The following is a 22,590-nucleotide window of genomic DNA, read 5'->3' as shown; positions in this document are numbered from 1 at the left end:
TGTATTTGAGAAATAAATTTGACTCAATTTGATTTGATTTGCTGGAATAACCATCAACTCACTTTCCAGGAGTGTACATCATCTTGCTGGCAGCATATCCCACCCATTCTTTACCTCCACATTGATTCTCACATATGCTAGTCACTCATGCCATAGTCACTAATGTAACCCCCATACTTTGGAAGATGTAAGCATTTGCACCTATTGCTAATAACAGTCTGAATGGTCTTTTTTGTCAGTAGCACGGAACACATGACAAAAAGCTGAAACACGGACTTCTGACCACAGAACCTATTTCTAATGTTTTTTGGAGCATCTGAGATGTTACTTGAGCACTGTCATTTGAGGGCATGAAAGTCATATTCATTCAACATTGGCATCCAGCCATAAAACGGTCCTGTTTGAATTATTTGAAAATTTTCTCATAATGTTTGGCAAAATATTTGATGAGAAATGTGGTGGAAGTTTTTACCCTGAAAATATCAGACAGGCAGTTCTTGTGTCAAGTAACAAAAAGATTTTATTAAGAGTAAGGGAGAGCGTGCGTTGTTGGATGAAACCAGCGGGCACACTGAGAGAAGGTTACACACAGTTTTATCTTTTCCTGACGATGACATAAGGACAGTGAAACAGAGCTTGCTCAATGTTCTTATCAGCTTTAGCAACCTTGTAAGCTTGGTTCTGTAGCCTTGGTTGTGAGTATGCGATGTTTGTGTTGCAAGGTGCAACTGTCTGTTTAATCTGATGAATGTGAGCACATGCTGGTCACTTCTTCATGTCAAACGCCAAGGTACATTTTGCTCAGTATCAATCATAAATGAGTTTGTCATTACAATCCCCCCTATGATACTATCAAAATTTACCTTAAAACAGTCCCACTAGATATGGCTATGATAATATGGTGTAAGCGTCCTAAGTCAGCTTGTCGCTGAATTTTACTAGGCAATCGCGTGTGCTGCATTGTATATGAGTAAGCGTATTTCTACAAATTCACTATGCACATGTGAACATAAACGAGTGTTTTATTAAACAGAAACAGGTGGTCCATCGAACAGGTCTCCCAACTCCAAGGCATCCTCGTCCGGGAGGGGCAGTGTTGCGATGTAAGTCAGCTGATTCTGCTGGGATTGACTGCTTATACGTCTGGTTACGGGAGCATTTGGTACGGTCCTCTCCACCTGGTGTCTTTCCAGTGTTGTCTTCTTAGATCCTTAATCAGCACCCAATCGCCTGGTTTGAAGTCGTGCAGGAACTGGTCAGCTGGGCTCGGCAGGACAGCTTTTACCTGTGGATAGATATCAGACAAGATTGTGTAGAGTTTTGAGCAGTAAGCTACCAAAGTGTCGGACAGTAGGACTTGGTCCTGTAGGGGTGGTCCCACCCCAATATTGGGAGGTCTTCCAAACACTATCTCAAAAGCGCTGAGGCCTGTTTTTGGTTGAGGTCTGGTTCTTATCTGCCACAACACTAATGGTAAGCATTTGACCCAGGATAACCCTGTATCCTGGTGCATTTTGGCTAATCCATTCTTCAATGTGCCATTCATTCGTTCCACCGCCCCTGCACTGGCAGGGTGGTAGCTGCAATGTTTTCTCATGTCTATATCTAGGTACTTGGTCAGATCAATCAGACCTCGTTGTACGAATGGGGTGCCGTTATCGCTCGAGATGCGGGTTGGAAGACCCCACCTGGGGATTATTTCTCTCAACAACATTTTCGTAACAGCTTGTGCGTCCTGTTTACCTGTGGGAAAAGCTTCCGTCTACTTGCTGAACATACATACGCAAACCAACATGTATTTCTTTCCCTCTGCCTGAGTCAGTTCTACAAAATCAATTTGCCAGTGCTGGAATGGTTCTGTTGCGGGCGGGTGGCCCGCTGTGGAAGTTTGCGCATGTGCTGCTTTCGCAGAGTGTTGTGCGCATATCAGACACTGAGAACAAAATTTATGGGTTAAGTTCGTGAGGCCTGGAGCGTACCACTGCTTTCTCAAAGTGTCCACTATCCCCCCTTTGGACATGTGGCTACGCCCATGTACAATCTTAATCAGGCCTCTCGCGTATGCTTTGGGTAGGCAGGGTTTGTTTGTTGGTGCATGCATCCAACCTTGTGGGGTCAGTGAACACTTGTCTTGTTTCCACCTCCTTATTTCAGCTGCCGTGGCTGAAGACTGGATATCTGCAAGAGATACGGTAAGGTTAGTCACAGGAATAGCGGAGGCTTGGATGTGGGGTTTGAGTGCTGCTGCTTTCGCAGCAAGGTCTGCCTTTGCATTACCCTTGGTGATGTAACCAGTTCCCTTTTGGTGAGCCGCACACTTAACTATAGCTAATTCTTTGGGTAGTAGGATAGACTCCAGGAGTTCGGCCACTAACTGGTGATGTTTAATGTGTGTACCATTGCTAGTCAGGAATTTACGGTGTTTCCAGATTGCAGCAAAATCTGAGGCCACGCCCCAAGCATATCTGGAATCCGTGAAAACCGTCGCTGACTTACCTTCTGCGAGTTTACATGCCTCGATTAGGGCTACCAGTTCGGCGGCTTGGGCCGAATATGTGGATGGCAAGGGTTTAGCCACTAAGACCTCTGAAGCAGTCACAACCGCACATCCAACCTTATTCACGCCGTGTCGGTCTCTGGAAGCTGATCCATCTACAAACAAAACAAGATCAGGGTTAGTGAGAGGTTCGTCTTTCAGGTCTAGTCTGGGTGTGCATGTTTCAGTCAGTACTGCCACACAGTCATGTGGTTCCCCGTCCTCGGCCGTAGGGAGCAGGGTTGCTGGATTTAGGGAGGTGCAGCGTTTTACTGTGATGTTTGGCATGTCTAGCAATGTAGTGTGATACCTCAGCCATCGCTGCGCCGACAAGTGTGAGACCTTCTGGTCCTGCAATATTCTGTGAACTACATGTGGTACTAGGAGTGTAAGTGGAGAGTAAGCAACAATGTCCCGTGATGCTAAGACTGCTTTTTCCGCAGCTGCCACTGCTCGGTGGCAAGCTGGCAGTCCCTGTGCAACTGCATCCAATTTTGCATAAAAATAGGCAACCGGGCGTTTGTGTGGTCCGTGCTGTTGGCACAGGACAGAAGTCATATAGCCCTCTTTTTCATCCACCATCTGGTGGTAGGGTTTGTCTGGGTCGGGGACTCCTAGAACTGGAAAAGTTTGCAGTGTTTGTTTAAGGTTAGTGAATGCCTTTTTTGCCTCTGCAGTCCAGACCAGTCTGGAAGAGCTAGTTCCCTTCACAAGGGGCCCTCAGCCTGAGCATAAGATGGTATAAACGCTCTACAGTAAGATGTAGTTCCTAAAAATGAAAGCATTTGTTTTTTGGTTTGCGGTTTAGGTATGGCTGCAATCGCTGCCGCTCGTTCTGCTGACAGTGTATGAGTGGTACCTGTCAGGATGTGGCCCAGAAAAGTCACTTCCTGTTTGCAATATTGCAGTTTTTTAAGAGACGCTTTGTGCCCCTCCTTAGCCAAGTGCAGCAGGAGGTCATGAGATGCTACAACACAAAGTTCTCTCGTGGGGGCAGCTATAAGCAGGTCATCCACGTACTGTAGGAGGGAAACGCCCCCAGGAAGAACTAAACCATCTAAGCTTTGTTTCAACGCTCCGTTGTAAATGGTAGGGGACTCACAATATCCCTGACATAGCCTGGTGAAGGTGTAGGGTTTACCCTCAAATTGGAAAGCAAACCAGAAATGGCTATCAGGATGCACTGGAACGCTAAAAAAAGCGTTTGCTAAGTCCACAACTGTGTACCATTGTGTGTCAGGCGGGATGGATGATAAGATGGTGTGTGGGTTGGGTACCTCTGGGGCTCTAGCGTGAACTGCAGCATTTACAGCCTGCAAATCTTGAACAAAACGCCAGTTATCTCCCCCTGGTTTCTTAACTGGGAAGATAGGTGTTCTGACTGGGGAAGATGGGCATGGGATAATTACTCCTGCCTCTTTTAGTGCCTCGAGTACTGGCCTAATACCTTCCAGTGCCTCCTTCCGTAAGGGGTACTGGTTCTGTTTGGGTCTGTATGTGCTCTTTGGGGTTATCACAACGGGTTCACAATTCCTAATGAGGCCCACATCATTTTTACCTTTTGCCCAGAGGGTATCTGGGATATCTGCTAGGTCTGTTGGCAAAACTATCTCTGTTACCATGGACAGTGTATCATTTGCTGCCAATGTGACCACTCTGTGCGCATGGAACAGGTAAGGTGTGACTATTTTATATATATTTGTGCAACGGCTGTGCATGATGGGCAGTGGTCCCTCCACAGGACGCCAGTCTGTAACCTTCAACACTACTGTGTTTAACCATGTACCCACGTCCTTCCATTCCTTATGCGGAGTGTAGTGGAGTATGAGCCAAATATGAATATCGGACAATCAAGAAATGAAAAGTTTTGAATTAAAACTTTTCCAGTCTGCAGAAGACTTTTCGTCTGCAACATAGCAGCCCCCACACACACAACCAATCTAAAGACATCAAAAGAACCCTTTTAAGTAACACATGGCCCCAACACCCCCCTTCTCTCTTTTAACTAACAGGAACTGTCGAGATAACTAACTTAAAGAGACAGGAACCTCAAACAAAGAAGAGAGCTTTTACGGCCCGTTTTTATGACAATGGCACCTAAATGTCTAATCCTTATCTTTCACGGAGATCAACAGATGTTCAAACCAAAGTGACCTCGAGTGAACTCCCGTGAACCAACAGCTGAAACACGGATTAACAACGACACCAAATGGACACTGGCGGAACTACACCTCGCTCGGAGTCGCCGCAAGACAATAGCGAAAATAGCCGATCTCTGAGTTATTTGTGTATAAACGAACGTATGAATGTCACTTTCTGTACCCTCAGATGAATGCCTACCTTCTAATGAAATGATGTATAATGCCGATTGTTTCTATTACAAAGATCAGTTTTGTCTCTGAATGAGAGAAAATGGATTAATGTTTTATTTTTCAGCGTATCATCACGAATTGGACGTGAACAATGTACTCAAGATGGGACCTTATGTAAATGTCTGATATTAATAGTCCAATGTACTCATTGTTATAGGTTGATAACAGGTATAAGAATTTTGATACGAGAAACTCATATTCCTTATGTATGAATCACAGAGTCAAAACCCCCTCCTCCTACTCTCTCTCTCTCTCTCTCTCCCTCACGAGAGTCACGTGAGTCTGGACTCGCGTCCAATCAGAAAGAGGACGCCTCCCATTAGGGCGTGACCGCGCCAGCCTTGAAAAGGACAAACAGTAAGACAGACAATGAGTTCGAAGTTTGAAGAGTCGCGAGGACTCTGCAGAAGTAACGGACCACGAAAGGAACTGGAAAATAGAGGACGCCGACAACAAACAAAGAAAAACCTCTCAGACTTCAGAAAAGCTTACGAGAGACGTCTCGAAATTAGCTAAGAGTATGAAGTTTTACTAATACGTCGAGTAATTTGAATATCTTTCTTTTCCTTTAATCTTGTTTATGTTTATTACCTATCGAAGTGTGATCTCACGAATGATCAAGGCGGGTGAAACTTATTTGTGGCCAAAGTAAGGTATCAACCGTTTGAGTAATCGATAACAGATATATTAACGTTATAAGCTGATTCCTGAAGACATCAATCCTGGAAAGCTGGACAACGAGACTAGCTAATACTCTGAAAAAGCCTCCCCACTACGGTGGAAAACCAGCCACGCCTGTGAAAAACCGAAGAAGGGAAATCTCGATCAACGCAGCTCAGCTCGGAATCGAGGGTCTTCAAATCGACTGTAAAGAGATCCTCCATAAGCGGGCCTGCTTCTCACCACGTGGGAACGACGAGAACACCCCGGGACACGGAGATTAAACAACAGGACGCGACGGCTCGGTGAAACGGCGAACGAGTAAGCTAGCGTATTTAACACCTTTTCAGTAGCTGATGTCCAAACAAACCCTCTTTATAATTTACCATTTATTAACCTTAGTTAGCAACAATTTAGTCACAAGTTAGAAGTGTCTAGCTCACCTTAAGGTCAAAATCAGTTCCCCCTGCCGGACACCGTGAGATTACAAGGTTGTGCTATGTTAACTAAATATCTTCTTTTTATTAATAAAACTCTCATTATTTGAAGTCACAGTGTTTGCAATTTATTCATTAGAATTTCTGAAAATCCTGAAGAACTCATTTAGCATGATTATTATTCATTCTCAAACTAATTATTAATGTTTTAATTGCTTAAACCAATTATAAATCTTAATTAATATCATTAAGTCAAATATCAGAGGTTGGAGGAGTTTGAATAAGGTCAAGGCTATAAAACAAATTATAAAATTATATATATATGTATCGGGGTGTATGACCAACATCCACTACATATAAAATATATATATTTTATTGGCGCCCACGCGAGGCAGGAAAAAGGCTTTTAATGAACAAACTGCAAAACACTGAATATCAGCTTGGGTTTATGAAATACTTTCCGCTGTTTGTGTTGCTGAATAACGATTGAGATTCAAAGCTTGATGTGGGTAATTTCGTGTTGTGTTTGTTACTGCTGAAAAACTGTTCTGTGATATATACCGGTTAGAAAATAAGCTTGGTTGTTTTTGAAAGAGCGCGGCTCTGCGCCATTTTGCATGCATTAAATTGAGGCCTGGGCACGTCTGAACTGCGCGAAATTCCGCTGTGAGACTTTGCCGTCGGATTCGACCTCCCGCCGCGAAATCCCGGCGAAGAGAGACCACCGAACCGAATACCCCCGTTCGTTTTAAACTGGGTCGCTACCAGCGTTAATAACGAGATCGCGCGCTAGGCGATTGGGAGGTTATTAAACAGCCGAAAATACGGCTTGTATGAAGAGCAGTCTGCTCTCGTCAGCTGTTCCTGTTAAACTGAAATCATATTCAGAAAGGAACGAACCCCTTTGAAGGGGCGGAGCTGAAACTAAGGAGGGAAATTCAAAACGCCCCCAAAACAGAGGAAGACAAATTCCCTCTTGTGGTATAAGTGCGTAATTGCAGGGAAAAATACTTCATAACTAGCGTCTATTGAAGCGTGTCCTCCCTTGCTCCTCCTTGTGGTCAAGCGGTGCTACCCTTGACGTTTGATTCCCGTACACCCTCTAGTGGTTGGGAGGTTGTCCGCCGAGACAACATAAGTGTTTAGCAGCCCTCTGGTGTTTAAAAGTTGTCATTACAGATGAAATTCTTTTAAAAATACCTTAGTGTAAAATCTCTGTTCCCCTTTTAAAATTTTAATTTTTATTTTTTTGATAGAGTATCTGAGCGTTTAAAATCTTTATTCCATTTTAGATTTTAATCTGATAACACCCTCTAGTGTTGAAACTTCCCGCTACAGTGGAAATTCCCATTTGTGTTAGTGTATCTGCTGGTACCGTGTCTATTGGGACTCTCACCAGCGCCGACTGGTGTCCATTGCTGCTATTGCATTGTAACTTGCTTGTCGCCCTCTGGTGTCCTAGTCTGGTATTACAATTTAAGTTCAACTTAAATACTGAAGCTCGCTGTTGCCATTCAGACTTACCTTCAGTACCCTCTGGTGGAGAAAACTTACTATCGCAATTGAAATTGTCGACCAGTTCACACTGATAAGACCTGGTATCACAGCTCTAGTGGCTGTCTCTAAACTCTGCACATCTGAATAATTACAAGTAAAGGCTTGGAAGCATAATAAGTTGATACAACTACAGCAGACAGCGTGCAATAATTAGAGATTGACACTTTAACTTGATACCAGATCACAAACGCAGTTAAAAGAGAGAGTCTTTTAATCTTGCTATTCTTAATAATTCTTTCATTTGGAAAATTCTTTTACTTTCATAATTCCTTAATTGGAAATTATATGTAGTAATAAATTTCACTTAATTTAAAATTCTTTAATCCAAATTTTTCGACAATTCTTTAATTCAAAATTTTAATAATTTTAATTATTGAAAATTTTTTCGTTAATTTTTTCTCTCTTCTTGTATTCACTTGCGCATAGCAACTTTCACTCCACCCTCTCATACTAACAGACTTCCCTTAGAGATTCACAAGTGAACTCTAACACCATACATACTAGCAGTTACTCTTAGAGCACTCGGTACAGGTGAATTTAGTTCAGATTTAGTTAGAAAAGGGATTAACGGAATTAATCCTAACTAAATAGAAGTAAGTTACACCTCGCAGTTAAAACACAGCTAACATGGCCGAAGGGACTTTTTCTTCGGAAGTATATGTAGAAGGTTTGTGGGATGAGGCATTCTCTGTTCTGACCAGCATCACCAGCGATGTGATGCCTGGACTCGCAGAAACCGTGCAGAAAACCTCACAGGCCCATCGTGACCACATGGTGGCTAAGTGGGTAGAGAACCACTTAACCGACATCCTCAAGGGCAAGCCCCTAACTGAGGCATTAGGTCAGATAGCCCTCCTCGCTGTAGTACAGCTCAGAGCCAGCGAACGTGAGCTTGAGGTATCAAGGCGACAGCAGGCAAAGGTAGAAGCAGAGCTAAGTCGACTTCAAAGCGAAATAGCTGAAGGGAACACGCTGCCCCAGGTCACACCCGATGTGCCACCTAGTGCCGCTATAGGAAGACAGGACCAGCAGGAAGATAGTGAGGATCAGGAACCAGACTCAGGGACCGTAACCTTTAGAGCTGCTGCAGCACCTCCTCTGGTATCAACGGGTATTTCCCCCTCCCCTGTGTCTCCTGTCAGTCGTCCCTTACAACGCCCTGCTAGACCCAGAGCACTGCAACCCAGTGTCTGGTCCCCTCAACCTTTACCCTCTCATGGTCCCTCATACAAGGACCTAGATAAAATCGCGCGTAATATAACCCGCTTTGATCCCAAACCTGACGGTTCTAATGATATCTTTTCCTACCTAAAAGATATTGACTTCTACCTCCAAAGGTTCCCCGGGATCACCATAGATGACAGACTATATGTGATTAAACTGACCTCCAACCGAGACGTCAGTAACTTCATTGAACGTCAGCCAGACTATGTAAAAGCGCGATATGATGTGCTGTGCCAAGCATTGGAGGAAGAATTCTCCAATCACCTGTCACAGACCGGACTGGCCGCTGCTTTGAACATAAAACAGCAACGCCAGGAATCCCCTCAGCAATATTATAATCGACTCAGACAGGCGTACTTCGGACCTAGAAATGACTCCGGAATGGAGGAAGAGTTAAATTTCAAATCACTATTTATCCAAAACCTCCATCCCCACACCAGTCATCAGTTGGGAGTCTCAGCTTGCCCTCGCACCCTGTCTAGCAGGCAGCTGCGTGATTTAGCACTCAGAGGTTTCCTCAAAACCCAACAAATTCCCAACAGGCGGTCCGAAACACCCCAAGTCTTCAATGTCGACTCCAGTTCCCCACATTTAGAGTTAGAAGGTGCCACCCAGGCCGATCCACAAAGATCCGCCCTGGACCCTTCCTCCACTCCGTGGACCAGTGAGGGCCCGAAACCTCATCCGCCCTCACACCAATACAAGCGCTACCCTCCTCGCAGGCCAGACAGAAATCACGACAAAGATTTCTGGAACCCTCGGGACAGGGCTGGGTATGGTCGTGACTATCACCCTATAGAAAACCGCGGTGCGGGCCGTGGAAAACCATCACATCCCCATAAGGGATATGAGCGAACAGCTCCGAACCAGCTTTCTAATTCCTATAGAGAAAAGAAAGAGAAATACTGGTATCAAAATAAAGAAAATCACACTAAAGACAAGCTTAAAGGCACGGAACCCAGCTCTAAGGAGTTAGAGGACATCCGCCGAATGCTTGCAATGATTTGCAAAGAGAAAAAGAAAAAACCTGACGTTCTTTCTATCACCTCTTCGCGGTCTAACCCAAAGCCATCCTCTAACACCCCAAAGATGTTAGAGAGTTATGTAGGAGAAGTGACAAGCGAAGCTCCGTCTTCTAGCGCACCGCGCAATCTCCTAGTGACCCAAACAAACACTGAAAACCCGATGATACAGGGGGGTGACTTGCAACCACCCTCCAGTGCTGTTTTGGTTGTTCAGTTAGACGGTAAAGAAGGTTTAACGCCAAATGACCCCTCAGTCATTGAAGGCGACACACCCGTCCGACAATTCATGGGACACCTAACGGAAAAAGGGGTTGCACGCAAATTCTACCTGTCCACCATTGTGGAAAGAAGGCTAGTACATGAGGCCCTATTGGACACTGCATCAGATGTCACGCTCATGTCTTCCGCCTTATTCCACCAGGTTCGAGCCATTGCGCGGCGTGAAAATCGCGAGATACAGCTCCAAAACTGCCCTCTTAAAATTCAGCCGTATTCACATGCAGGCCTCACTATCCAGTCTATGGCACTAATACACTTAGCCATTGGACCAATGACCTTAGTGCATCCAGTCCATGTGTCTCCTCTCGAAACAATTCCCTTCCTCATCGGCAAAGATCTCCTTAATCGCTTCGAACCACTGATTGACTTCAAAAGGTCAAAGATCTGGGCACAAGTGCGTGAGCCGTTACCCATCTGCACCCCATACCACCGGGAAGCTCAGTGTTGCCGCCTCGAAATCCGGCCTGAATCAATAGGAGATCCACCCAGTCAGATCCCTCACTTCGAGGAAGAGGAAACTGAGCCCATGGCAGCCACACCAGAGACAGCAGTCTCTCCCTGGCCCCCTAGTGCCATGTTAGAACAACGGAACACATTCCTGTGCACTTTCACACAGCCGTCCACAACAGACGCTCCAGGCCTTCCCATCGTGAATGGTCTCACAATGCAGGACTATCGTGTAGACAATGCAGTTCTGGCTCTATGGGCCGACCAGTCCGCCATAAGCCAAACCCTCTTTAACACTCTGCGCCTCACTCAACCAAATATTCCTTTGGTGAGCAGTCCTTGTCGCTTTCCTCTTAACCTGGCATCAAAAGCAATGTCACCCACTGATGGAATTTGCGCTTTAACCGTCCAGTGGAACAAAAGGGTAATCACCCATTATTTCTTAGTCGTCCCTAACTTGCCGCACGACGTTTACATTGGTAGTGACTTCTTGGTGCGCCTCGACGTCCACGTAGACACCCTCAATAGTGTACTGTGGTCTTTGACTGATGTTTCAACGGAAACCTGGTCCTCCGATCTCAGCAACCTAGGCTCAGGACAAACTATTCCCGAGGTATGTCAGGTCACTAACCAAGGTTCACTTGTGGTACCTGCGAACGCAGCAAATGTACCCATCCGCTTAGTCATGCGACCTGGCCAACACTTAAGCCACGCGCATGCACTTTTCCAACCGTCACCTCAGTTCTTCGAACTAGGCCTCACCCTCGAAGCCACACCTTTGGTGGAGACGCGAGCAAGATCCACCTATCTATTCGTACGGAACGAAACCACTCAACCCTTGACGATCCCTCACTCATCTCCTCTGGGTTGGTTAGTCAGTACGAAATTCCATGACTTCGAGTTGCGAATTCCGATCATAGGACCAATGCCTGAATCCCTGCTTCTTGATCATGCAGAATCAAAGGTGTTCTACACTCATCCGACACGAGCTGTTGCTCTCTTCTCAGCTCTGGACATGAGTAATGATGCCATTTGCAGGATAGATCTCGCTGACGACAATCAAATGACGATCACGGTCCTTTCCATAGATTCATCCCCGGAATCCTCCCGGGAACCATCTCTTCTTCCCGAAGCGGGAGAAAACACTTCAAATCCGCGTACTTCGAAAGAACTATCTGACTCCGAATTTCGTATCCAAGTCGAACAAGTTCTAAAGGAGGCCGACGCCCTCCAAAGCAAAGAAGAACGTGAGAAACTCTGTGAAGTGCTCCTTAAATATCAAAAATCTTTTTCCAAAGATTCAACGGACTGTGGTCTCACTGACATTCATTCAGTACGTATTCCCACTCGTCCGGGAGCACCACCCACGTTTGTCCGCCAATACAAAATTCCGTTGGCATCCTATGAACCGGTACAAGAAATCATTAATGACTTGCTGGAAAAGGGCATAATTCGACCCTGTAACAGCACGTACTCGGCACCATTATGGCCCGTCATAAAACCAAATGGTAAATGGCGCTTAACCATCGACTATCGGAAACTAAATCAACAGGTTCCCTTGTCTCGATGGCCGATGACACAATTGGAGCAAGAGCTTCCCTCGGTCCGAAACGCTAAATACTTTTCCACCATCGATGTAGCCTCTGGCTTCTGGACCATCCCGGTGCAAGCAGAAGACCAACACAAGCTCGCTTTCACTTTCGCAAACCGACAGTACACATTCACTAGGTGCCCTTTTGGATATGCCAACTCACCCGCGGAGTTTAATATTTTCTTAAACAAAGCATGCCCTGATGCCCGCGAGCGAGGCACCCTCATATATGTGGACGACATACTCATGCGTAACCACTCCCTACAAGCACACATTGACGAGATTGATCATGTTCTTGACCAGCTTACAACAGCAGGTGCGAAAATATCACTCTCCAAATGTCAGTGGTGCAGAACAAAAGTGAATTACGTCGGTCTGCTCGTAAGCACTGATGGTGTTGAACCACAAGTGAGTCGAGTGCAAGGGGTAACAAACCTCGCAGCACCCACCAACCTTAAGGAACTCCGCAGTTTCTTAGGAGTATGCAACTACTCACGACAATTCATAGAGAACTATGCGGACCTAGCTCGTCCACTTTATGACCTCCTGAAAAAGGACACTCCGTTCACCTGGGGCGAAGCCCAGGAACACGCCATGCAGGCACTAAAATCGAAACTGTGCACGGCCCCATGCCTTGCCTATCCTGACAGTAGCAAAGAATTCTACCTAGAAGTAGGGTTCTCGAACCACTGTCTCAGCTCCGGTCTGTATCAATTACACGATAGAGACAAACGTGTCATAGCCTATGCTAGTAAAACTATGCTGGCTGCCGAAAACAAATACAGTGACTGCGAAAAAGCACTACTAGCAACAGTGTGGGCAGTCAAACATTTCTCCAACTACCTAGGTGGTCAGAAGGTGATTGTTGAAACTCATCATCAACCAGTCACTTTCCTAAACAGCCAACGAATTCGAGAGGGTGTAGTAACTAACGCTCGAGTAGCGTCATGGCTAATGGCTCTCCAAAGCTTTGACTTAGAGGTGCGTTACGCGCAAAACTACAAGAGCCCCCTAGGCACAGGCCTTGCTTCCTGCAGGCGATGCGAAGGAAACATTCCTTCCCAAGTGCCACAAACTCCAGAAACCCTCTTACCCACCGTGGCTAACCACCACTATTTTGATCCTAACACATGCAAAGACCTTGTCACTGCATATGTAGATGGCTGTTCGTTCCGCCGAGAACACACCCTGATGGCAGGGGTGGGTATTATCGGAATAAACGGATGGCCTCACGAACCCCTAAGTTTCAAATTGGGTGCTCAGTCCTCCCAATATGCTGAAATAGCAGGAATTCTTATCACAATCCAGTCTGCAGTCCAGAAAAGCATAAAAACGTTGGTGATCTGCACAGACTCCAACTACGCGCGCCTAAGCTTCACATGCCACTTGAGACTGTGGAAAACCAACAACTACACCACGTCAAACAAAAAGCCAGTTAAACACAAAGAGCTTTTCGCGGCATGCGAACACTTGGTAGACACACATGACCTGCAGATCTACTGGAAGAAAGTGAAGGGTCACTCCCGAGTCCCGGGAGATGACAAAGAATTCAATGATCAAGCAGATAGCTTAGCCAAGCAAGGGGCCCGCGAAGGCACATCGTGGACATTCGATCCCTCCCTTTTTCCAAACCCACCCGACATCGAAGTCCTAGCTGTCACACGGTCTCGAACTATAACAAAGGCGTCGCCTGACAATGCCAAAACTACCATTGTCTCTATTAACCCTGCTTTTTCGGACGCTGACTTAGTTACTCTCCAAGCTCGAGACCCATCCATTTCTAAAATGCTTAGCCATGTCTCTGACCCTTCTACTAATCCCATCGCAGCACAAGATCTTGACACCATACCAGGCCTTAAAGACCTATACGGCGCCAAAGCGTCCCTCCAAGTCGTCAAAGGCTTGCTAGTTCATGCCACTGACTCGCACACTTCACCTACGTTCGTGGTTCCTCAGTGCCACAGGGGGGTGATGCTGATGCACGCCCATGACTCCCCATCTGCGGGACACAAAGGGGTCAAAGCAACACACCATGCGCTCAAGCAGGTGGCATATTGGCCCCACATGGTAAAAGATGTGGCTGACTACATTAAAGGCTGTCTGGTATGTTGCCAATTTCAACCCTCGAATCCTCTTCATAGAGCCCCCTTGCAAAAGAAAGGAGTATCCTTCCCTTGGTCAAACCTCCAGATAGACTGGGTTGGACCACTCACTCGAACAGTAAGAGGTAACAAGTACTTCCTCACAGTCACGTGTGCATTCACTAAATGGGTAGAATGCCTCCCCGCACCGAATGACACAGCACTAACCACTGCATACTTACTGATGAACCATGTCTTCTCACGGTTTGGCCTACCCAGCCGTGTCGACTCTGACAGAGGGACACATTTCACAGCTGAGGTCATGCAGCAGCTCTGGCAACTCTTAGGAGTAAAAGCCAGCCTTCACATTAGCTACCATCCTCAAAGCTCAGGTCAGGTAGAGCGAGCCAACCGAACTGTTGTTAGCATACTGAAAAAGTACGTAGCAGCAAACCAACGAGACTGGGATGTCAAACTCCCCCTCGTACTGATGGCCATACGGGCGACCCCACACGACGCGGTCGGGGTCTCACCCTTTGAGTTGATGACAGGGAGACAAATGACTCTGCCTCTACATCTGTTATATCAGCCAGGTGAAGCTAGCATAGCCGTAGCCTACACCACTCATCAGTATATGGAGGACCTGCAGAAACACCTCAAAGCTACTTTCGCCTTTGCCCAGCAGAAACTGGAAAGAAGTGCAGAAGGTCGCAAAGCGTACTATGATCACAAAGCATCCCACGATGAACTCCAAATAGGGGACAAAGTATGGTACTACATCTTTATCCAACCTGTTGGAAGGTCGCGAAAAACAGGGGGGAATTTGGCCCGCAAATTCCTACCCCGATGGTCCGGTCCCTACAAGATAACAGACAAACTGTCCCCCGTTGTTTACAGGATCAAAATAAACAAAGCTCGGGGCAGTACTGAATTCAAATGGGTCCACCGCAACCAAATCCGACCACACACAACCCCCATGGGACTTGTAGGGGATACTAACGCTTGTGTTAGATCATAAACGGCAGAACCAAAGGCAGGGAGAGTGTTAGTTAACAAACAACTATAACCTTCTACTCACACCTTAGTTCTCCTATCCCTTTTCCCTTTTTCTCTCACTCTTTAGCAGGCAACGAGCTTCTAACCAGACTGAGGACACTCAGGGTGCAAGACCCTAGTCCCTCATCGTCAATTATTGTAGAGTGCTTACCCTAGGAAATTTTTATCAAAAAGGGGGGTATCGTGAAAATTTCTTATAATTTATCTAAACGACTCGCCGTAAATACCCTAAATCTAACCATGAGCATCTCTTCCGGTAGGATGGCCCCGCTGCTCATTCTCCTGATCGTCGGCTCCCTAGGAACCGCTGTGCTCCCTGAAGTGATTGAACCAGGTCCTGACTCAGGAATAATACTGAAAGACCAGCCGGGACTGCTAATCACTAATTGCCGCCTCCATACCCAGAGAGTATTTGTACGGTTGAATCCCGCCGAAGCGTGTAGCAAAAACCTACCGATAACCACGCTGCAGACTGGCCGGAATGGAGTTAGATGGACTGAGGAAGCTATCAGCCATGCTGAAGCCGACGTAACTCACATGCTCCGCCAGTTACAAAAGTTTACCGTAACGCAATCAGAACTAAATGGTTTTAATAAACGACCTAAACGCTTCATAGGCGGATTGTTAATGGCAGCTGCAACTGTGGGATCACTACTGAGTCTCGGAACGTCCGCCGTCAATGCCGTCAATGTAGCCACTGTTAAACGTCAAGTAGGGGAATTGCAAGCGGAAATTCCGAACATTAAAACCCAATTAGACAAACAGCAGCAGCACCTGCAAACCATTGGGCAAACCCTACGTGGCACCGTCGTAGTGCTCAACGCTCACAGTGTCGCTTTGAACAAAACGCTCCAGACGGTTAACTCCATGCTTTCAGTAGTACAACTTGACCTTGCCCACATCCAGCTTGTGAATATGTTATTGTCTGATATGCTACAAGAAATCAGCTCCTCTGTAGATAGCCTAGCCATGGGGAGAATCCCTCCTTACCTGGTGCCCCTATCCTTAGTACAGGAGATTTTATCCACAGCAACTCGAGAAGTAGTTACTGATCTCCAGGCCCACCTAGCCTATACCTTAGGTAGCGCCATCCCAATTTATGTTAATCCTCAAGACCGAGAATTAGCATTCATTATTAACCTTCCCATAATGGCGCCTGAAAACATATACCGTTTGAAAGATGTTGTCAACGTTGGTTTCTGGCAAGATTCTGCCTACGTTCGTGTGAAAACAACATCTCTTGTAGCATACCAAGACGATAACCCTGACCTATATCTGGTACCCAATTTGCTTATGTGCACACTCACTAAAGACATTCACTACTTGTGCCCTAGCAAACCTTTCATTCGTGACAGCGCAAATGGGATCTGTGGCCTTAAGCCTATGATGAGTAATACTCAATGCCCGGTAGTCGTCACGCCCCGACGTTTGGTAACCAGTACTCAAGCTGAAATTGTTGGAAATCGTTGGTTGGTTAACACCCCCTTTAGAGAGGCCCTACTAACCTATGATCAACATGACACCTCAGAAAGGGTACTCCTTCCTAGCCAAACCTTCTGGGTAGACGTCCCCGTAAACGCAATCTTACATGTAGGAGACCTGGCCCTGTATCACCTAAACCCTGACCAATATGAGAGCGACGTAGAAATCTCAGAGTTCTTCTCCAAACACACCATCGAGCTAGATACTAAAACACTAACTCGCCTAGAATATGAGGGAACCCAAGTCATTGACCTAACCCCCATAGATAACACTCTTAGAGAACTATCGTCTCAACCCCTATGGCCAGTTCAGCCTGTCACCTATGCATGGTCCACCCCGGACACCTTACTAGTTACCCTGGTAGGATTAGGATATCTTTTGACCTTTGGTATAGCTTGGTTCTATTTCAAACGCACTCGAGCCCTCCAGAGCAGGTTAGAAACTTGGTCTAATAAAATGGTCAAATTCGTTAGACATAAGAGAGCCCAGAGAGGTGAACCCCCAAGTTTTAGATATGAAGCCGAAGGCCATGTCGAAGAATCAGCTCTCGAGGTTGCGTTTGAACAAGACCTGCCCCTAAATAATTAGGATCCCTTCAACATGCAAACATACACATTCCATATACACCCATACACTAATAGGAATACATCAGCTCTGGAAATGTGTTTGAATATGCTTGCTGACCTCACCTTCCTCCACAGCAAAAGTTCTTTTCAGCTCCATGATCCCTGACGAACCATAAAACTGAAAAGAAAGGGGGGAATGTAGTGGAGTATGAGCCAAATATGAATATCGGACAATCAAGAAATGAAAAGTTTTGAATTAAAACTTTTCCAGTCTGCAGAAGACTTTTCGTCTGCAACATAGCAGCCCCCACACACACAACCAATCTAAAGACATCAAAAGAACCCTTTTAAGTAACACATGGCCCCAACACCCCCCTTCTCTCTTTTAACTAACAGGAACTGTCGAGATAACTAACTTAAAGAGACAGGAACCTCAAACAAAGAAGAGAGCTTTTACGGCCCGTTTTTATGACAATGGCACCTAAATGTCTAATCCTTATCTTTCACGGAGATCAACAGATGTTCAAACCAAAGTGACCTCGAGTGAACTCCCGTGAACCAACAGCTGAAACACGGATTAACAACGACACCAAATGGACACTGGCGGAACTACACCTCGCTCGGAGTCGCCGCAAGACAATAGCGAAAATAGCCGATCTCTGAGTTATTTGTGTATAAACGAACGTATGAATGTCACTTTCTGTACCCTCAGATGAATGCCTACCTTCTAATGAAATGATGTATAATGCCGATTGTTTCTATTACAAAGATCAGTTTTGTCTCTGAATGAGAGAAAATGGATTAATGTTTTATTTTTCAGCGTATCATCACGAATTGGACGTGAACAATGTACTCAAGATGGGACCTTATGTAAATGTCTGATATTAATAGTCCAATGTACTCATTGTTATAGGTTGATAACAGGTATAAGAATTTTGATACGAGAAACTCATATTCCTTATGTATGAATCACAGAGTCAAAACCCCCTCCTCCTACTCTCTCTCTCTCTCTCTCTCCCTCACGAGAGTCACGTGAGTCTGGACTCGCGTCCAATCAGAAAGAGGACGCCTCCCATTAGGGCGTGACCGCGCCAGCCTTGAAAAGGACAAACAGTAAGACAGACAATGAGTTCGAAGTTTGAAGAGTCGCGAGGACTCTGCAGAAGTAACGGACCACGAAAGGAACTGGAAAATAGAGGACGCCGACAACAAACAAAGAAAAACCTCTCAGACTTCAGAAAAGCTTACGAGAGACGTCTCGAAATTAGCTAAGAGTATGAAGTTTTACTAATACGTCGAGTAATTTGAATATCTTTCTTTTCCTTTAATCTTGTTTATGTTTATTACCTATCGAAGTGTGATCTCACGAATGATCAAGGCGGGTGAAACTTATTTGTGGCCAAAGTAAGGTATCAACCGTTTGAGTAATCGATAACAGATATATTAACGTTATAAGCTGATTCCTGAAGACATCAATCCTGGAAAGCTGGACAACGAGACTAGCTAATACTCTGAAAAAGCCTCCCCACTACGGTGGAAAACCAGCCACGCCTGTGAAAAACCGAAGAAGGGAAATCTCGATCAACGCAGCTCAGCTCGGAATCGAGGGTCTTCAAATCGACTGTAAAGAGATCCTCCATAAGCGGGCCTGCTTCTCACCACGTGGGAACGACGAGAACACCCCGGGACACGGAGATTAAACAACAGGACGCGACGGCTCGGTGAAACGGCGAACGAGTAAGCTAGCGTATTTAACACCTTTTCAGTAGCTGATGTCCAAACAAACCCTCTTTATAATTTACCATTTATTAACCTTAGTTAGCAACAATTTAGTCACAAGTTAGAAGTGTCTAGCTCACCTTAAGGTCAAAATCAGTTCCCCCTGCCGGACACCGTGAGATTACAAGGTTGTGCTATGTTAACTAAATATCTTCTTTTTATTAATAAAACTCTCATTATTTGAAGTCACAGTGTTTGCAATTTATTCATTAGAATTTCTGAAAATCCTGAAGAACTCATTTAGCATGATTATTATTCATTCTCAAACTAATTATTAATGTTTTAATTGCTTAAACCAATTATAAATCTTAATTAATATCATTAAGTCAAATATCAGAGGTTGGAGGAGTTTGAATAAGGTCAAGGCTATAAAACAAATTATAAAATTATATATATATGTATCGGGGTGTATGACCAACATCCACTACAGGAGCCTTTCCCAGCGACACATGACGAATGGAGTCGTACACTTCAAACAGCTCAATTTGGTCCCTGTTTAGGGTGACTGTTGCGCCTGCGAGGGTATCGCCCACGTACACTGTGTTAGTCCTAATAACTTCGTTCTGCACTTCCTTAAAGAACTTTAGTTCGAATTCTTTATCTGGCCCTTCACTTATTGTGGCTGTGACATGCAGCTGATCAGGCTGCATCCACTGCATTGCTGTCCCCATATTTAAGTCTTTAGCTTCGTTTAATAGCGTCGCTCCTAGATTTCCATGCCCGCTCTTCAACTCCCATTCATATACATACAGAGGCTCTCCCAATCCGTACCTCACGCCCTGAAAATCAGGGTGTTCTTCTGCAAAGTCCACCGACAATCCCGTCGGGGTACTTTCCAGCTTACACTTTAGTTTACACATGAGATCTCTGGCTAGTAAGTTTACTGGGCAACACATGGAAATCAGGAAACTGTGCTGAAAATTTCTATCTCCCAATCTACATTGGAGCGGGCCAGAGACTGGCTCTTTGGTCATTCTCCCTCCAGCTCCAATGGTCGTTATTGATTTGTTTGTGAGTGGCACATTTATTTCATTCCCTTTAATAACTGAGTGAGCTGCCCCACTATCTACTAAAAATTTCAATGGCTTGTTTTTTACAATGAGGGTTACCATAGGCAAATCTAAAGCGTTCTTAGGCAATTGCGTTTGATAAAGTAAATAAGGTGATTGTACTTCCTTGTCTGATGCGTCGGTGTGTTCCCTGGTGTTCCCGTTCCCTTCCTCCGCCCGTCATTCCTCCTCGCCATCCGCTGGTGTCCAGCTGGTTGGGTATTTTGGATTCTTTGATGGTTGTGGGCAATCGCGCGCTAAATGTCCTTATCGCTTATCGCAGTTGTAGCATCGATTGTGTCGCTCCATGTCAGGTCCTCCAGGCGCGTCGCGTTCTTTCTTTTTCTGATCTCTTCCTCTGCCTCTCCCACGTCCTCTGCGTGTGGTCTGGGCTTGGAACTGCTGCACCATGGTTAACATGGCTTGTTCTTGGACATCCGCCTTTTTCTTGTTCCTCTTGTTTTCTTGCTCGCGGAGTAGTGTTTTGTGGTGTCTGGCATGCTCCTCGATGATCGTCAGGGGCTGCTTTGAGTAACCCACGCAAGTGGTCTTTACGCCTGCGAGAATCTGAGGCTTCAGACCCAGCAGGAGGCTTTGGACCAGGTAAGACTCCCATGTGGAGCGGTCCGTGGTTCCGATCGCCAATGTCACTGGTTTATCTAATCCACAGCTTTCAGTGTGGACCATGGTGAGCCGAGCAACGTAGTCTGACACTGTTTCGTCGTCCTTCTGGACACACGAGGCGATGCGGGAGGAATTGACCATTGCAGGAAAAGCTTGTTTGAGTCTCCCTTGTAAATCCGTTATGACCTTTCTATAGTCATTATTGTCCGCATGGTCCAGGCTCGGGTTGACCATTTTTTGGGTCCCCGTTTGCCCACTCTCGGTCGATCTTTGAGAACTGTGATCCGAGAACAAGGAGGTACAGGCGGCGTAATTCCATTTGGGTTGGTTTAAACGAATTCACAAAGGGTATCAGTTCGTCTGCTGCACGCGACCCTCCCACCTTCAGGGGGTTGGGCAGACTTTGCGGGATATCTTTTATGTCCGTTTCTGTCCAGTAGCGGACCACCAGTGTGGGTCCACTTGCTCCAGCCACTTCAACCATTGGGCAATGTAGCACTGGTTCCGCTGTCTTTCTTCCTATTGGTGAAAAATCTCCATCTGTGCGGACGCGTGATCCAGACCTAGTATGGGGCGGAGAGTACATTCCTGTATCCGTGCTTGAATCCGCGGACGCGTAGGGAGGCGGCTGCTTCGTCTGGTTGTCAGCAGTGGTACGCTCCATCAGTGCTCTGGCTTCCGAATACAGCCCCTCTGGTCGGTCAGGTACTTGGACAGGGGGTGTCGGGGCTGGTGCTGGCGCTGGTGTCGATGCTGGTGCTGGCGCTGGTGTCGATGCTGGGGCTGGCACTGGTGTCGGTGCTGGGGCTGGCGCTGGCACTGGTGTCGGTGCTGGGGCTGGCGCTGGGTTCTGGTCGGGAAGTCGCGGTGGGGCAGAGTCGAGGTCAGGGTCCACCTTCCTGGATACACACTGAGGCAATTGATTAGTAGGGACATCATTACGTACATTTCGAGTGCGGTCTTTCTCCCGCTTCTCTGCTTCCTCTTCCCAAAAGGTTAGTGTGGTTAGCATTCCCTCTCTATGTTCCTCACAGTATTTCTTATCACTCTATAAGTTTCCCATTGGGCCTGTTTTTATTCTACTTCTTAACGTACTCAGTAATTTAATACTCATTGAACCATGAGGGGGAAACCCGAAAACCCGCGTCCAGTAGGGCATATACTTGGTCACATCATTGCCGTAATGTTTTCTCATATCGTGGCACAAAGCTGATGTCCAGTCCCCCTCCCTATAAATATACTTACTCTGGTGGCCACCCATTTTGTTCTCTTGACACAGTCCTACTAGCCTGTTTATTGGTCCCTTTCACGGCTCCCACAACCAAGAGAAAATCACAAGGAGGTCCGGACCTGCTTACTATTTTCCACTCCCTCTTAGAGCGGATGAACTGTTCTACCGTCGTAAAATAGCGAGATTCTCTGATCTAACTCAGTATGATTGGCATTTTCCTTCCCCTTCTACAAGGGGCTTTAGCAGAGCATACACTTTTGTTAGATATACTCTAATCTGTCTTGTGACTTCTCTGTGAGAACAGCGTAGGGTCACTCACCACTTCTAGTTCTTCAGATGACGCACGCGCTCAGTGGTCGGCGGTCGGGTCTCTCCACAGGGTCTTCCCTTGGTTTTGCAAGGTCCCGTAGTGGTTCACCTGCTCCAGGCGAAGAGCGTCCTCAGAGCTTCTCCCTCCGCTCACTGAGGCGACGTGGTCATCCTGTTCGTGACGCCAAGTTTGTGGTGGAAGTTTTAACCTGAAAATATCAGACAGGCAGTTCTTGTGTCAAGTAACAAAAAGATTTATTAAGAGTAAGAGAGAGCGTGCGTTGT

At 46.1% G+C, this 22,590-nt stretch overlaps 3 protein-coding genes across 4 annotated transcripts in view; 1 reads left to right on the top strand and 2 right to left on the bottom strand.

Annotated features, from left to right (window-relative positions):
- Positions 1–22,590, top strand: part of zgc:85777 — a 36,749-nt gene that overhangs the window by 8,419 nt on the left and 5,740 nt on the right. The gene's annotated exons all lie outside the window — the stretch shown is intronic.
- LOC136699260 (uncharacterized) lies at positions 523–22,586 on the bottom strand. 2 transcript variants are annotated; one of them, XM_066673829.1, is made up of 3 exons: positions 22,316–22,586; positions 20,265–21,675; positions 523–1,285 (listed from the first exon to the last, which is right to left on the bottom strand). In XM_066673829.1, the coding sequence occupies exon 2, from the start codon at positions 20,997–20,999 to the stop codon at positions 20,409–20,411; it is 591 nt and encodes a 196-aa protein (XP_066529926.1). In that variant the 5' UTR covers positions 21,000–21,675; positions 22,316–22,586; the 3' UTR covers positions 523–1,285; positions 20,265–20,408. The 2 variants fall into 2 exon arrangements, with proteins under 2 accessions (XP_066529926.1, XP_066529925.1); XM_066673828.1 differs by lacking the exon at positions 22,316–22,586 and having other exon boundaries at positions 20,265–22,306.
- Positions 1,148–3,118, bottom strand: LOC136699379 (uncharacterized). Its single transcript, XM_066674077.1, has 2 exons — positions 1,980–3,118; positions 1,148–1,688 (listed from the first exon to the last, which is right to left on the bottom strand). Exons 1-2 carry the CDS (start codon positions 3,116–3,118, stop codon positions 1,148–1,150), a joined length of 1,680 nt encoding a protein of 559 aa, XP_066530174.1.

This window comes from Hoplias malabaricus, chromosome 6, assembly GCF_029633855.1.
Source record: "Hoplias malabaricus isolate fHopMal1 chromosome 6, fHopMal1.hap1, whole genome shotgun sequence".
Lineage (NCBI taxonomy): Eukaryota > Metazoa > Chordata > Actinopteri > Characiformes > Erythrinidae > Hoplias > Hoplias malabaricus.
This window is presented reverse-complemented; position numbering and strand designations above follow the sequence as displayed.

Coding starts and splice junctions, on each gene's coding strand:
- LOC136699379 (XM_066674077.1), bottom strand. CDS start 3,118: ATGGTGGATGAAAAAGAGGGCTATATGACTTCTGTCCTGTGCCAACAG. Junction 1,689..1,979: donor GACACTTTGAGAAAGCAGTG/GTACGCTCCAGG, acceptor AATAATCCCCAG/GTGGGGTCTTCCAACCCGCA.
- LOC136699260 (XM_066673828.1), bottom strand. CDS start 21,777: ATGCTAACCACACTAACCTTTTGGGAAGAGGAAGCAGAGAAGCGGGAG.